The sequence below is a fragment of the Pongo abelii genome, chromosome 10 (genome assembly GCF_028885655.2).
Source record: "Pongo abelii isolate AG06213 chromosome 10, NHGRI_mPonAbe1-v2.0_pri, whole genome shotgun sequence".
In the NCBI taxonomy this organism is placed as follows: Eukaryota; Metazoa; Chordata; class Mammalia; order Primates; family Hominidae; genus Pongo; species Pongo abelii.
The window spans coordinates 55,676,221-55,692,861 of NC_071995.2; the positions used below are offsets into that span (position 1 = coordinate 55,676,221).

Consider the following 16,641-nt stretch of genomic DNA (forward strand, 5'->3'; position numbering starts at 1 on the left):
TCTGTGGCAGTAAGACTATAGAATCTAAGTACACACAAACTTAAATCATTCTGTTGAGTTGATTGGAGGGTTTTCTTTTTTGTTCCTACTGTTTCTTTCTCCTGGGGAGAGAAGGATTATGCCTTTCCCCACCCCCGTGAAAAGGACGGTTTGTCAAAGCACTTACTAGATAATAAAGTTATTGATCAGCCTACCCCCAAGTGAAAAGGTGGAGGCTCCTTCTACTTATATTTATTTAAATCCGAGACTCTTCCTCTTGCCTGTCGTTTTTTGCAAGCCCTAGATCAGGCGTGTACTCTGAAAATGCTGAGCACACCCGTCTGTGCACTTGTGGCAATGCCACACACAGGAATGCGCTGGTCCGAGGCCGCTATTTCTACGCTGAATTTCTGGTATATTCACACCCTTTTAGGAGGAGACATGGAACAGGACATGGGTACTAGCGGACACACAAACGTGTGATGATTTGCTGGGTGTTGCTGTGTCCAACCCGCGGACTCTGTGGCCGGGCTAAATAAGCTCAATATGTGGCTCCTTTGGGTGTTCCCGAGCGTGACGCAATAACAAAACAACGACCTGGCGTCATCGTGAGGTCACTGCAGAACAGGGGGAAGGGGGCGGGAAAGGGCCCTCCTTCTACGGGCGGAGCCCTTTCTGCCCAGCTCTCAGAGCGGCCCCCTACCCGCCGCTCCCGCCGTCTCCCCTTCACCTAAGTTCCTCCAGAGCCGTCTCCCTCGAATTAGCCCTCTCCCAACTCCGACCACAGAAAGCTCAGCTTTCAACCCAAGCTTTTGGAGTTTAGGCTGTAGTCCCTAAGAGAATCTCTAGAAACCCTGCCCCTAGTTTTAAGTTTCGCCCAATGAAAAAACAAAAGGAGGGGGACAGAAGGCGGGTCGGTGACGTAATGCGGGCTGATTCGCATGCAGGCCTTGGACGTCCAGGATTAGCCACGCATTTCGCCAATCCAGAGGCAGGGGAGGGACGGTGCAGGCGCAGAGAATTGGGTTTGGCTGGCCTCGATTTAAAGAGACAGAAGCTGTCGGGGTCCTGGAAGACGGTCCCCAATACCCTCCCCCCAAGTCCTTGGGACCACTTGGGTCCCCAGAGCTGGGGAGATGGTTTGCGGCGGCTTTGCCTGCTCCAAGAATGCGCTTTGCGCTCTCAACGTGGTCTACATGGTGAGGTTTTGGAGGCGGGGGAAGCTTCAGGGCAGAAAGGCCCCGTAGGGAGAATCTCTAGGGTACTTCCGCTGGGGAGAGGGGTGTATGGGGGTTCCGGGAAGATTCCCAGGAACTTCCGGCTAAGAGGGAATTCCTGGGGACTTCCGTGGGAGAGGGGAGACTTCCGGTTAAGGGGGTTTGTCTGGGGGTGGGGGAATGAACTGAAGGCCGTGGGCATAAATTCCATACCTCCCTCCTGTGAACCTCAGTTTCTCCCAAAGTGGAAGTGATAGGATGATCCTGAGGGTTCAGCTTTTGCATTCATACTACCATCCCTGCCACCCCCTCCCCCCCATCCCAGCCATCTAACCTTTGGGAGTACCTAGGGATGCTCCTGGTGCGGATAGCACCACCCCCAGCTCCCATTCACACACCATTCCATTATTCCTTTCCCCCGCCCCGCTCCCAAGTCCTCTTGTAATGGCCTTGGGCTGTGCTGCATGCTAGAATCCTTGAGATGTATCCTGCTCTTTCTTCGTAGCTGGTGAGCTTGTTGCTCATTGGAGTGGCTGCTTGGGGCAAGGGCCTGGGTCTGGTGTCCAGCATCCACATCATCGGCGGAGTCATTGCTGTGGGAGTCTTCCTTCTCCTTATTGCAGTGGCTGGACTGGTGGGTGCTGTCAACCACCACCAAGTCCTGCTGTTCTTTGTATCCTGACCTGAAGTGATGGGGGCAACCGGGCGCTTGGGAGGGCTGTCATCTAAGGAAGATGTTAGAAGGGTAGGGGACCTCAGAGATCTTGGACACATCTCCTTGCCCTGCCCTGTCCCATAATCTACGAAACAAGAGCTGATTTTATTGCTTTCAGTTTGACATGGTGGTGTAAGTTCTATGAACAGATGAGACCAGACAGTTATTATAGATGAAACATAAAGGAATCTAGGACCTTTTTCCATAACCTTTCCTCTCAGTACATGATCATCCTTGGTTTGGTCTTCATCTTCCAATTTGTAATCTCTTGCTCATGTCTGGCTATTAACCGAAGCAAACAGGTAAGACAGTACCCTTTCAAGTACTTACTTGCTTTTTAAAATTTTCCTCTTAACCTCGAACTCCTTCCTTAGTCTGGCCCCAACTACCCAAAGATCATCCTTAGGTGCACTGCCTCTGGCCTCCTGGGCTATTTGCGTCCTCTGGGATGTCTGGTTAATTTTCCATGAGGATGATCTAGAGAACCTGAAAAGGTAGATATTTATCGTGTTTATAATTGTTGCACACTGTTATGCTTCTGTTTGACTTCCTTTGCTGGACTAGGGAAATTGAGGCACTTGAACTGAAACCAGGATGTAGGGAGACTTAATTTCCCTCTACCCATATCTTCCAGGCAGATGTCATCAATGCTTCTTGGTGGGTGATGAGCAACAAGACTCGGGATGAACTGGAAAGAAGTTTTGATTGTTGTGGCTTATTCAACCTCACAACCCTGTATCAACAAGATTATGATTTCTGCACTGCAGTGAGTGTGTTGGGGGTGGTGCAGCAGCCAGGGGAGGTAGGAAACTGGGGAAGGACAATGCCCAAGTTGGCAAATTTAGTTTGAATGTCATTGTTTCTCTCTCTACAAGTCCTCTTGTATTGGGGATGTGTGTTGGTGTGAGGTGGGGGTGGATAGAGGCTGGGGAATTAGCCAAGTGGGATTTTAGTTTGTAGGACACTGGTCAGATAACAGTAAAGTTTCTAGGGACATTCGACAGAGGTATTGGTGACTAGCAACTTTACATTCACAACTTTGCATTCTTCACACACGTTTTATCCTCAGATCTGCAAGAGCCAGAGCCCCACATGCCAGATGTGTGGAGAAAAGTTTCTTAAGTATTCAGATGAAGCCCTGAAAATCCTAGGGGGTGTTGGACTCTTCTTTAGCTTTACAGAGGTAACATTCTCCAGTTCCCTCACGCACATCCTTTTTAACTTGAGACTGAGAATTGATTGATACTTATCTCTCTCCCTTTGTTCCTACAGATCCTTGGTGTTTGGCTAGCAATGAGATTTCGGAATCTGAAGGATCCTAGAGCCAACCCCAGTGCCTTTCTATGAGACTTTGGATCCTTCTGACTTCTCTTCTGCTCTCTCTAAGCTTTCTCTTCCTCCCGTAGGGAATGTCTAGGGTCTGTAACCGTTTTGGTTTGAGAAAAAGGAAAGGCCCCTTGTCACATCCTCTAAAATTGATGGAATAGCAAGATTTTATGCCTTGACATATTTTACTGGGAGCCAGACTATAAGGAATAAAAGGAAAAACTTTCTCCCTCTCTCTCCAAGAGGATATGGGAAGCTTCTAGGAGTGCATAGGATGGGGGCTGGAGTCATTCTTAGCTGTTTCCCCTCCTCCTCCGTCCATATGCTGGATCATCTCAACATACCCTGGTGTGGCACTAAGGGTAAATCAGGGATAGAGCCAAGGAGAAAACAACCAAGAACTCTTTCCTGTAATAAGCAGGACCCAGTTTGAGAAAGTTCAGCGAATATAAAAGTAAAAGCCATTTGAAAATCTGTATTCTTTTTTTTTTTTTTGACACACAGTCTTGCTTTGTCACCCAGGCTGGAGTGCAATGGCATGATCTCGGCTCACTGCAACCTCTGCCTCCCGGGTTCAAGCGATTCTCCTGCCTCAGTCTCCCAAGTAGCTGGGAGTAGCTTGGGTGGTGTGCACCACCACACCCGGCTAATTTTGTATTTTTAGTAGAGACAGGGTTTCCACCATGTTAGTCAGGCTGGTCTCGAACTCCTGACCTCAGGTGATCCACCCGTGTTGGCCTCCCAAAGTGCTGGGATTATAGGCGTGAGCCACCGCGCCCCGCCTAAAATCCATATTCAAAGAAGCAATTTCAGTTCCTTTCTAAGCTTTGTCAGTCAAGGGGCTCCACTGACTTCCTAGGCCCTGTAACTTAACCAGTCTTTAAGGTTTTGCAGGAAAGTCCCTCCTTCCAAGTGGTTTTTCCAAATCGCACAATGGCAAAGCCAAACAGAGGAAGAAACATTAAAAAAAAAAAAAAGACCATTATTTCTTTGTTTTGTTTTTCCTGTATAAAAAAGGACCCCAAATATAAAGGTAGGGAAAGGGACAAGAGGGAACATACCCCTTAGTGTAGAGAAATAGGGGGGCAAGAGAAGGAGAAGCCTCAAAAGGAGAGGTAGGAGGGGAATGTCATTAAGGCAGCAAAGTAATCTCTGTAGAAAGATGGAGGAGGAGCCTCCATAGCCTCAGAGATAAAGGCAAAGATTGCCCTCTCAGTGTCCAGAAGGGAAATGGCAGCTTTTCTTCCTTCCATGGCAGCCACTCCATTGCTCACTCCGGATTACCTTCATCCTTATGTAGATAAGAGTGCTGCAGAGCTCGAAAGGCAGAGATTCGCTTGTGTGGGTTAAAAGTCAGCATTTCCTGAGGGGAGAGGCAAAGGTCAGAAAACCATGAAGAAAACAGAGAGACTTCTGCCCACCCACAACAATACCTGGGATGAGCTCTCTTCTTTTTTCTTCTTCTTCTTTTTTTTTTTTTTTTTTTGAGATGGAGTCTCGCTCTGTCACCCAGGCTGGAGTGCAATGGTATGATCTCAGCTCACTGCAACCTCCGCCTCCTGAGTTCAAGTGATTCTCCTACCTCAGCCTCCCAAGTAGCTGAGATTACAGGCGTGTGCCACCACACCCGGCTTATTTTTGTATTTTTAGTAGAGACGAAGTTTCACCATGTTGGCCAGGCTGGTCTCGAACTCCTGACCTCAGGTGATACGCCCACCTTGACCTCCCAAAGTGCTGGGATTACAGGCGTGAGCCACCGTGCCCGGCCAGGATGGGTTCTCTTCTACATCTTTCTCTGTGGGTGGCCATTTGCAGCTGTAATAAAAACTACAGCCCATCTACCAACCAAGTTTCATTAACCACAGTGGCCAGGGCCCTGCATACTGCTCTATTTTTTTCCCCAGTCTCTCCCTATGCCCACAGCCATCTCCAGTACCAGCAGCAGCTGCGCTCCCGACTCCTCCATCTCAGGTACCACCGACTGCACTGGGCGGGGCCCTCTGGGGGGAAAGGCTCCACGGGGCAGGGATACATCTCGAGGCCAGTCATCCTCTGGAGGCAGCCCAATCAGGCTGTGGGGAACAGGAGAACTCTGGTCAGGAGGGTCCTCCAGTTCCCATCCCCATGGGCAGAGCCAGTTGCCATCCTGGGCTCAGCAGAAAGAGGACTCGGAATAGAAAATCTTTTTCTCCCATATTGGTCACTTACTCAAAGATTTTGCCCAACTGGTCGGCTTCAGAGTTTCCACAGAAGAGAGGCCTAAGGTGAGAAGGGACATAAGGTAGCAGTCATTTTCAAAGATATCTTAGTTGAATGGTTACTGCTTAGTGGCTCAAAATAGAAAGTATAGGGAATAAAGGCCAATAATTCCAGCACTTTGGGATGCTGAGGTGAGAGGACTGCTTGAACCCAGCAGTTCTAGATCAGCCTGGGCAAGACCTTGTCTCTTAAAAAAAAAAAAAAGAAAAAAAAAAAGAAATGCCAGGCGCAGTGGCTCACGCCTGAATCCCAGCACTTTGGGAGTCTGAGGCGGGCGGATCATGAGGTCAAGAGATCAACACCATCCTGGCCAACACAGTGAAACCCCATCATTACTAAAAATACAAAAATTAGCTGAGCGTGGTGGCGCACACCTGTAGTCCCAGCTACTCGGGAGGCTGAGTCAGGAGAATTGCTTGAATCTGGGAGGTGGAGGTTGCAGTGAGCAGAGATCGCACCACTGCACTGCAGCCTGGCGACAGAGCAAGACTCTATCTAAAAAAAAAAAAAAAAAAAAAAGCCAGTCATGGTGGCGTGCACCTGTAGTCTCAGCTACTCAAGAGGCTGAGACGGGAGGATTGCTTTAGCCCAGGAGGTAGAGGCTACAGTGAGCTGTAATTGGGCCACTGCACTCCAGCCTGGGTGACAGAGTGAAACCTTATCTCAAAAAATAAATAAATAAATAAAAAATAAAGAGAATAAAGGGATATGAAGTTCCTAATTCCAGAACATTTCAGAGCTTTCTGCTACGGGCAAGGTAGCAGTACGCAAGTAAAAGAATGGGGCCAGATGCAGTAGCTTATGCTACTTTGGGAGGTAGGGGTGGGAGGATTGCTTGAGTGCAAGAGCTCAAGACCAGCCTGGGCAATATACTGAGACCCCATCTCTACAAAAATATTAACAAACTAGCCAAGCATGGAGGTGCGTGCCTGTAGTGTCAGCTACTTGGGAAGCTGAGATGGGAGAATCACTCGAGCCCAGGAGGTTGAAGCTGCAGTGAGCTGTGATCAAGCCATTGCAATCCAGCCTGGGCAACACAGCAAGCCCCGGTCTCAAAAAAAAAGGAATGGGCAGGGTATGGATGTGGTTTATGAACAAGCGATCTGGGGAATTCAAGGTAGTCCAGGGTATGTGGGTCCCATACTTTCGACGAAACATCTCTGCAAAGATACAGCCAACACTCCACATGTCCACAGGTGTTGCATATGTGGACTGCAGAAGAACTTCGGGAGCTCGGTACCAGAGTGTAACAACCTAAAGGGAATAGGAAGAATGGATGGGGACCCCATGGGTTACCACGAAACACAACTTGCTTGACTGAACACTTGAAGCACATGACTTCTCAATTGCTACGGGCAATCACTCTCCTACTCCCAACCAGAACCCATTTTGGTACCATCTTTCTACTGACCACGGGTGTAAGTGCCATCTGGTAGCTGTAGATTCTGGCCAGGCCAAAGTCAGCCAGCTTGACTGTTCCACCACTTGTCACCAGAATGTTCTCTGGCTTCAGATCTCGGTGAACGATGCAATTGGCATGAAGGAAATCTAGGCCTCTTAGAAACTGGCGCATCAGATCCTAGTTTCAAAGGGGAGGTACAGATGCACTGGAAACTAGGCACCATACCTGAAATCCCAGAAGGTTCTACTACAAAGGTCCCAATCCACCTCTCAATGTCTACCAACCCCACTCACCTTGATGGTTTCGGCTGGCAAGCCTGGTGGGGGTGCCTTGTCCAGATACGTCCTTAGGTCCTGGTCTACATGCTCAAACACCAGGGTTACCTTGATCTCCCGGTCAGTTCGGGATGTGGCACAGACGTCCATCAGCCTGACCAGAGTAAATGCTCACTTTTCAATCCCCTTTAACCCAACATGGCCTCTCATTATTTCCTCAGGGTCCCCACTTCTTTACAGATCATCACACCCCACCTATAGGCTGTATTTTCCCTTTACTCCCCACGCCCAACCCTCCACCACCTTCTCACCGGACAACATTGGGATGCTCAAAAGCCTCCAGTCGCCTCAGTAAAGCCACCTCACGAACTGTGCTGATGGGAAGGCCTCCTCCAGCTCCTCCTCCATTGGGGACTCTCACACTCTTGAGGGCCACAAAGTGGCCACTGTGGGGATCACGGGCCTTGTACACTGTCCCATAGGCACCGACACCAATTTCAGCCACTGGCTCATATCGAGAGGTAGCCATTCTCAGATCAAGGGAGACCCTACAATCACAGACTCCTATCACCAAAAGTCCCTTACAGAGTTAGGATGGTATGAGCTTGCAGCAACAAAGGGACTCCCCAAAAAAATCACAAAGAACAACACCAGCATCCCATCCCCCGCTCCCAGTCTTCCTTGGGGCCGGCCCCAGAGGTAACACAATGACTCAATACCAACCCCTCCAGCCACGTGAGGCCCTGCAATAAAAAACGCTTTTTCCTTTGGGACAATCGCGCCCCGCACAAAGATCACACATGACACATGCCTTGCATCGAAGATCCTACACCTCAGTCCCTAAAATTATACCTTCCCATGACCACAAAGGCCCCACTTCCCGCCCTTGAGCGACCCTTCCATAACCAGCTCGCGAAACGAACGCATGGAAAGCTGTGAGGGGGGCGGGCACTGGTTCTCATTCCTGGGAAGGGACTGCACTTACCTCACGCCAGGCCGGGGTGCTGCGGGGGCGGCCCGTTATCGGGGCCCCGGAGCCGGTTCCTACGGCCCCATACACCTGAGCTCGGTCCGGAGCAGCTGGACGCAGAGGGCCCGACCATAGACACAGGCCGCAAGCTAGAGAGGCCCCCTCACCCCCACCCTCACCATGTGACCAGCTGCCAAAGAGGCGCGCGGAAACTGGGAGGGCGGGGCGAACGCCGGACGTTCTGGGCACGTGACCGCCACCCATGTGCTGAGGGGCGGCCAGGAGCCGCTTCGACTGGGAGGAGGGCGAAGAGTGTAAGGGGGCGGAGGGGCAATGGCAGCCACGTGATCTGTTGCTATCACACGTGACCGCTTGACATCGCTCTGAGGAGCAGAGGTGTGGTTACGCGGCGGGCACGTGACTGGCTGCCACAACCCCCGCTGCGGCGGGGGGAGTGGTGAGGGGGACAAGAGAGGGTGGAGCCCGAGGCGGTGCCATGGCAACCTAGGCCACCCAGAGCCCAACTCCGGGCTGAAGGATTGTCTCACTACCGGTCTGAAGGCTGAACTCGTCTCACTACCGGTCTTTCAGCCTGTCTACATTGGGGAGCGGATGGGAGTTGGGGTACCAGAGGTGATACTGTCACCTTTTCACTCCACCATGAGAAAACATACTCTCATTTGTGTCCTTGTTTCATTCATTAATTCTACAACATTTTACTAGTGCTTGCTTCCAGTGTGTATGTGGGTTTTTATTTTGTTTTTCGTGTCTGTCACTGGCCCTTTAAAGTAGTGGTACGACTATCTATAAAGATGTAGCCAACAATGGGGTCTTCTAAAATAGGGAGTAAACAATGCCCATTTGAAGGCAAAACTACGATTAAAGGATGACGGAAGGCAGATTAATACAGTAATCCAACAGGCTCAGTGACAAGGTAATCCTCTCACTTTTCCAACTTCCAAACCTCCCTGGGAGTGTTAATGCAAAGACCTGAGGCCATCTGGCAGAGAAGTTATTGATGAGCAGGAGACAGGAATACTTGACCTTTAAGTTTTTTTTTTTTTTTTTTTCCAGTAGGAAGGTTCTATGATTATGTGATATTTGTATGTGTGTATATATACTTCTATGTATACATGTATGTATATGATATTATTTATCACATGTCATATATAAGATGGATACAGGATTGCACATGTGCAAGAAAGTTACCACCACACCCCCTGCACCCTCCAGACCACCACAATGAATGACAATGACATGTCCCCTTCTGCAAACCTTGTGACTGCTCATTTGGAGTCATTGTGCTTCCCTCTTTTTCCCTAGTGCCGCTTTCTTGGCACTTAGCACTGTCCAGAACACACTTGTTCCCAAATGGCCTCTGCCCAGACACCTAGGTAGACACAAGTAGATTTCTCCTACTTTCTTTGTTTTATTGGCTCCAAGGTCTTTATCTCCCAGCCCTTTGTGGGTATGGGAGTAAAGGAGGAAAGCGGTTAGTGTCTCATTTGTGAGAATTTGTCTAAAATCTAAAGCCATTTTATTACCCTATTTGCCACTCCTTCCACTCTAACTTCTGTTTTCCTTAACCATCTGGCGAGAATATAAGAGTTCAAACTAGAAGATGAATATAAACCATGATTTAGAGCAAAATGGAATACATATTAATACAGATGCCTCCTCTTTCCATCCTGATACTTGTAGCCTGGTCCCCTCCTGGCAAGGGCAGCTGGAACACTAGTAAGAAAAACCTCAAGGACTGAACTGACCAAAGGGCTCAAGAGGTGAATGTTTTATTGGCTACCTTGCTAGGGGTGGGTGCTTTGTAAGCCTTCTGGAAGGCTAAGATAAGTGTCTGTGAGTTTTTCAAACTCCCTTCCCACATCAGCATTCCCCACTTCAGCCTCACCTTCCACATAAGACCTTCACAGCTTACTGTCTTTGCAACAGAAGAAGTAGTCTCTGTCTGCTTGGGTCCCAGCCCCTTTTTCTGATTCATTCATTAGTCCATCCAAAACATTTGAATACTTCATGGGAACATTACTGTCTCTCCATCACTTTCTATTGAGGAATCTTAATTTGGCAGTCTGTCCCAGGCTCTGTCCCCTCCCTTCTTCTGTTAATTACTCTTTCACTAATTAAATTTTTTCCCAGTGTGTTTGACCCAATGAGCTCCCCTGGAATCCCTTTTCCCTCAGCTTTGCAAAGGGGAGGAGAGGGAGAATGTAAGTGTAAGGCAGAAAAAAATGTGATGGGGGTAGAACTTGTTCTCAGAGTGAAGGCGCCATAAAAGCAAAGGGGTAAGTGTGTGTATTGTTCACTTCAATGTAGTGGAGGTGAGGGCAGGAGAGTACCAGGAAAGACACTCCCATCCCTTTAGAACGCCTACCTCCCCTGCTCCCTCACCTCCCTCACACATTACAATCACAGGCTTCTGTTTCTCAGACAATCCGATTCCATTCCTTACACACCTCTCTTTCCCAGTCCCCATCGAGCACACTTTTCAGCCCTTTGGGTAAAGTGTATATTGCTTGAGTCCCACCCCTGCCCATGTACCTCCTTCACACCTCCGACCCTTGCACAGCTCTTTCTTTGCACATTCCCATTTTGCACAAGCCTCTCCCTCCCTGGTACACCTGCGTCATTTGACCACTCACCTTCCATGCTCACCCGCTCATCCCCCACTCCCAGACACACAGCTAGTCAACTCGTGTGCACACTCCCCTTCCTTGGCCACTCCCCTTCCTCCACCCTCCTCGGGCTCCCACACTTGCCCCCGCCCCTGGGGACACCTGCTCGTGCAGGGCAGGGCGGGGATGCGCAGCCGCGGCCCCTTCTCCTCTCCCCCTCCCCGCCCCACCCCTCCCTCCATCCTTCACCCGCTCCCCGGCGCCCGCCCCGCCCGCCCCGCCCGCCCGCCACTCCGGGGGGGTCTCCGCCGCCGCCGCCGCCGGAAGGAGCCGCCATTTGCCACTGCCGAGCGCTCGGGCCGAGCCAAGCCTGATCCCGGAGCCGGAGGGAGACTGGAACCGAGAGAACGGCGATGGGGGGCGGCCCCGCCGCAGGAGGACCCGGGCGCGTAACCCCGGGGGCCCGGCCCGCTCCGGACCCAGACCCGCGGGGTGCGGCACCCTGAGCCCCCCTCCCCGCCCCCTGCCCTGGCCATGGCCGCCCACCCCGCCGCCCCCGGGCCGCCAGCCCGCTCGGTCCCGCAAGCACCGGAGCCCCGGCGGTGGCAGCAGTGAACGGCTGTCGCAGGCCCCGAAGACCCCGGCCCGGCTCGGCTCTCTAGAGCGCGCCCCCTTCCTGGCCTTGTCCTCTCCCCTCCCCCCGCCGCTAGCGAGCCCCCCTTGCACGCCGCCCCCCGCCCCCGGTGTCCGGACGATGCTCAAGTCTCGGCTCCGCATGTTTCTGAACGAGCTGAAGCTGCTGGTGCTGACAGGCGGGGGGCGGCCCCGGGCCGAGCCGCAGCCCCGGGGGGGCGGGGGAGGCGGCTGCGGCTGGGCGCCCTTCGCTGGCTGCTCCACCCGGGACGGCGACGGCGACGAGGAGGAGTACTACGGGTCGGAGCCGCGGGCCCGGGGCCTGGCCGGCGACAAGGAGACGCGGGCCGGACCCCTGCCGCCGCCCGCGCCGCCGCTGCCGCCCCCGGGCGCGCTGGACGCCCTGTCGCTCAGCAGCAGCCTGGACAGCGGACTCCGAACCCCTCAGTGCCGGATCTGCTTCCAGGGCCCGGAGCAGGTCAGGCCTGGGCACCTGGCTGGGCGCGGAGGGTGGGGGCGCGCACCTGGGGTGTCAGCGGAGACCGCGAGCAGGGGCGGCGCCTAAGGAGGCTGGGCGGGCCCCAGGACCCAGAGTGGGAATGGAGTGAGGCCGAGGGGCTGGCAGGGGACTCCTGGAGCGCTTGTTTGTGTTGGAGGGTCAAGGGTCCTCAGGAAGGGGTGGGGCTTTCTCCCCGGAGAGCGCAAAATCCCTCTCACCCATTAACAGGGACTGCTGTTCTCTCCTATTTCCCTCGCCCCAGGGTCTCCGTAAGCTAAGGGGACCTGTTCTCTTGCAGGTGGGCATAAAGGAGAGTGCTTCTGTGGCCCCCTTGAAGGGAGGGGCCCAGCCAGCGCCCTTGCTTAGCTCAGTATTTCTCCCCGTGGGGCACTTTTTTTCACTTCCCATTCTGCAACTTTCTATCTCATTCTAAAGAGTATTCTTTGTTAAAATTTTATGGGCAAAGTTGTCCCAGAATAGTGCCAGGGGGTGTCTCTGTGTAGTGAGAATTGATTCCTTGATTAAAGGGAAACACCCTTCACTCCCACCTCCGCGATTTCTCCCCTTTTTAATACGTGGAAACCGAGGACCATAACCCATCCCAGTTTGCACCAGATCTGTGAAGTAACTTTACAATGATGGGGTGGGGGAAGGAAAGCATGGCTCAGAAGCTCTAACACTCCCCTCCCTCCAGATCCTAAGAGGAAGCCTTTCTTTTGAGAAGTCTTAAAGACTACCCATCCCAAATTCTAGGAAAAGAAGACCCAGTCCTTCCCCCCTCTAATCCCCCCATCCCTTTCCATCCCTCATCTCTTTGGTATGGGAAGTTTCCCTTGATCTCCAAGGGAAACTTCTTTTCTGTTGCAGCCTTACTTAGCCTCTTGCCCTGTCTTGGGTGAAAGGCCTGAGTTATTTAAGGTGGGAAAGTGACCTGAAGAGGAGGTTTCCCTGTCGGGGAGCGCGGCTGAGTGGGGTCGGGGTGGTGATGGCTGACAGGGCCCCTCCTCACTCTTCCTCCAGGGGGAGCTCTTGAGCCCCTGCCGCTGCGACGGCTCAGTGCGCTGCACGCATCAGCCCTGCCTCATCCGCTGGATCAGCGAGAGGGGCTCCTGGAGCTGTGAGCTCTGCTACTTCAAGTACCAGGTCCTGGCGATTAGCACCAAGAACCCACTGCAGGTGAGGTGCAAGGAGAGGACTCGGAGATTGGGCGAGGACCTTTTAGCTATTGGAATCAGGGACCCTCCAGGAGGCCTATTTCATTTATTATTTTCCCAAAGCCACCCTTCCCCGCCAATTACCACAGTCTCCTGTGTGTCTGTATATCCTTCCTAAGCCCTTAATTTATTCACAGAGATATTTATTGGGTGCCACTTATATTCCAGGCACTCTTCTAGGCACTGGGACAATCACCACTCCTCACCCGCCACAAAAAAAAAAAAAAAAAAGAAAAGAAAAAAAAATGCTGGGCGCGGTGGCTCACGCCTGTAATCCCAGCACTTTGGGAGGCCGAGGCGGGCGGATCACAAGGTCAAGAGTTTGAGACCAGCCTGGCCAACATGGTGAAACCCCGTCTCTACTAAGAATACAAAAATTAGCCGGGCGTGGTGGCACGTGCCTGTAAGCTACTCGCGAGGCTGAGGCAGGAGAATCCTTGAACCCGGGAGGCAGAGGTTGCAGTGAGCCGAGATCACAGCCACTGCACTCCAGCCTGGGCAACAGAGCAAGACTCCGTCTCGAAGGAAAAAAAAAAAAAAAGAAAAAATGATGTTGATGGTGATAGCAAATATGTAGTGTTTTCTGTGTCAAGTTTTGGTGTGTATTAACTCTTAATCTTCACAATAATCTTATTAGTTAGATACTATTATTATCCCCTTTTACAAGCGAGGACGCTGATGCACATGGATTTGAAAACTTACCCAAGGTTACTTAGCCAGTAAGTGATGGAGTCAAGATTTAGGATTCAAATCTAGATGTTTTGGTTTCAGAGCACTTGCCCAATCCTGCCTTTCTAAAATAAGACAGACAAATGGTGTCAGACAAGTGCCACATTCTAGATTTAATCAAGGCACAGGGAAGACAGATGTTGATCCTGCCTGAAGGTTTTAGGGAAGGTTCCTGGAGCACCCTGCTCTTCAGGGCCACCCATCACCTGGCCCTCCATCCCTTTCTGGGACTCTTTGGAGCCCTTTCTCCCACACAGTGGCAGGCCATCTCCCTGACCGTCATCGAGAAGGTTCAGATTGCTGCCATAGTCCTGGGCTCGCTTTTCCTGGTTGCCAGCATCTCCTGGCTCATCTGGTCCTCACTCAGCCCTTCAGCCAAGTGGCAACGACAGGATCTGCTCTTTCAGATCTGCTACGGCATGTATGGCTTCATGGATGTCGTCTGCATAGGTGAGGGCACCTCTCCTTTACCTGCTCTGTATCTTCCTCTTACACACCTAACTCCCCTGCCCATCCCCTCAGTTTCATGGCCTTATTTTCTGCCACTGGGGGCCTTTAGTGCTATCCTGGTGCCCCCTCAACCCACTTCCCTGCTTCTCCAGGGCCCTTTGCAACTGTATCTTCTCACTCTGAAGAAATGCTTGCTTAAGTACCTCTGGCCTAGAATTTAGGCCACAGTTAACCCTGGATTTCTTATCCCTATTGCTCAGGCCTCATCATCCATGAAGGCTCCTCTGTCTACCGCATCTTCAAGCGCTGGCAGGCAGTGAACCAGCAGTGGAAGGTCCTAAATTATGACAAGACCAAGGACATAGGAGGAGATGCAGGGGGAGGGACGGCAGGGAAGCCGGGCCCCAGGACCTCACGGACGGGCCCCACCTCTGGGGCCACCAGCCGCCCCCCAGCTGCCCAGCGCATACGGACGCTCTTGCCTCAGCGCTGCGGTTATACAATCTTGCACCTCCTTGGGCAGCTGCGGCCACCAGTTGCCCGTTCCAGCTCCCATTCTGGCCGAGAGGTTGTCATGAGGGTCACTACAGTCTGAACTGGACTCCAGGAGCAGGGATCTTGAGTCAATGCATCCGTCAGAGAAGAGCTTTCATGGCTTCTGGAGGTACCAGCTGGACAAGGTGTTTGGGGCATGCTGCCCCCGTCACCGAGGATCTGTGTGGGTAGCCTCAAGCTGGAGACATTGTCTGGCCTCACTGCCCACTGGGTAGAGACACCTGGATGACATTTCAGTACCCGCTGGCAGCTCCTCACACTCATCCAGAGACGGCCGGTGGGCAGGTGGGGAGAGCAGCTTTCCTTCCCTGGAGAGAACCGTCTTTACCTCAGCTCCTAGGGCCTCCAGCCCCCCAGCTCCACCACGGTGACTTGGTGAAGGGGGACCAATGCCAGAAGAAAGGGGCTGTAGACCCCTATTCCCCACCCCATGGCCACAGGGCATCTGGCAATAAGACTAGTATACATTGACCTCCCGTTCCCTGCATGAGGGCGGGGACTTCCCCCTGCTCCATCCCCCATTGCATGGGGGAAGGGCATAAAGAATCATTTATATGCACGTGGAGACTCCTTTCTCATCTGGGGCTTTTCTGGAGGGTTGGGAGGTGTGGGGAGGTTTCTCTGCACAGGTTGCAAATCCCAAATGCAGCAGTGGGTTCCGAGTTGTAGGTGTGACTCCCACTTGCTGGTGAATAATTCATGTTGGCTGCTAGGTGGCAGCACTCAGAGGTATCTAAAGGGTAGACCTGGACCTGCCACCTATGAGTTGTGTGATTTAGAAAAAAATCTCTTAGCTATGGTTTTCCTGTCTACCTCATAGGGTTGGAATAAGGATAAATGAGGGACAGGTTGGATGCCGTTGCAAAGAAAATCAGCAATGACATAAAGAGATTTCTAGAATAGTTGATGGTCCATTTATTTCAAATAGTAGCTGGTATAACAAATTCTAAAATGTGTTTTTCATCTGAAGTTGCACAGAATCGTGGAATTTTGTGTTGAGTGACATAATAGGTATGGAAATATGAGGGGAAATAGACATTGCAAATGTGAACCATGGTGATTATTTGTAAGAATGAGAACTCCTCTGACTCTAAATATTTGGGCCTGTGGGCTGGGGAAGGCTGGAGCCATCCGCCTTGTTCTGGAGATCATTTGGGTTCTATTAGTCCTTCTCAAGTACTGTGCTCACCCAAAAAAGCACTGTGAAGTGAATTTGGACTCATTTGGAGTGAGATGGAGGGAATCCCCCCACTCAGTGTTATGAGTCTCCAACCCCAGTTTAAGCTATTTCTATGGCAGTTTAGGGTCACAGGTTTGATCCTGGTGTGCCCAGCTAGTGGTATTAATGGATGGCATTATGTTTGGGGGCAGCAGCATAGAGGACGGTTGTTTATAGAGAAAAGATTTGGGAAGGACTGGTTACAATGTGGGTCAGCCTGAAGCCTGGGCACTTTCTTCTGTGACCTTGGGGTTGTGTATTATATGAATGATGCTGTTTTTTAAGTAAACCATTCAACAGCAATTAAATAATTCCTTCATTCACGGCTAAAGTCAGATCTGGAGGCCTTTCTTATTATTGATCCTTCTGTCAGGGAAGGTTCTGCTTTGCCTCCTTCCTCCCTGGGGATGTTTTGGAGAAAATGCTTCTCTTGTAAAGGCCCACACATATCCTTGCCCAGGAAACCTTGATCCCCTCCCCGCTCCCAAAGGGGTCTTGGTTGCTGTCCATGGTGCTGGCATGCAGACCCGCCTCGGGATGTAGGAACAAAAGCTGGACTGGGGTTCAAGTAA

The 16,641-nt window shown here is 51.6% G+C and overlaps 3 protein-coding genes across 4 annotated transcripts; 2 read left to right on the top strand and 1 right to left on the bottom strand.

The window, feature by feature from the left end:
- The first annotated feature begins 900 nt into the window (after positions 1 to 900).
- On the top strand, positions 901 to 4,222 carry TSPAN31 (tetraspanin 31). 2 transcript variants are annotated; one of them, NM_001132207.1, is given in 6 exon segments: positions 998 to 1,178; positions 1,702 to 1,869; positions 2,133 to 2,213; positions 2,546 to 2,677; positions 2,981 to 3,094; positions 3,184 to 4,213. In NM_001132207.1, coding segments are annotated over 6 exon segments (633 nt in total). In that variant the 5' UTR covers positions 998 to 1,115; the 3' UTR covers positions 3,259 to 4,213.
- Positions 4,223 to 8,869, bottom strand: CDK4 (cyclin dependent kinase 4). Its single transcript, XM_002823440.5, has 8 exons — positions 8,159 to 8,869; positions 7,485 to 7,721; positions 7,192 to 7,327; positions 6,908 to 7,075; positions 6,641 to 6,750; positions 5,446 to 5,496; positions 5,174 to 5,309; positions 4,223 to 4,600 (listed from the first exon to the last, which is right to left on the bottom strand). The coding sequence occupies exons 2-8, from the start codon at positions 7,700 to 7,702 to the stop codon at positions 4,508 to 4,510; spliced, it is 912 nt and encodes a 303-aa protein (XP_002823486.1). The 5' UTR covers positions 7,703 to 7,721; positions 8,159 to 8,869; the 3' UTR covers positions 4,223 to 4,507.
- On the top strand, positions 8,099 to 16,400 carry MARCHF9 (membrane associated ring-CH-type finger 9). The gene is made up of 5 exons (XM_024257542.3): positions 8,099 to 8,242; positions 10,844 to 11,881; positions 12,923 to 13,078; positions 14,103 to 14,295; positions 14,556 to 16,400. The coding sequence occupies exons 1-5, from the start codon at positions 8,099 to 8,101 to the stop codon at positions 14,888 to 14,890; spliced, it is 1,866 nt and encodes a 621-aa protein (XP_024113310.3). The 3' UTR covers positions 14,891 to 16,400.
- The last annotated feature ends 241 nt before the right edge of the window (positions 16,401 to 16,641 follow it).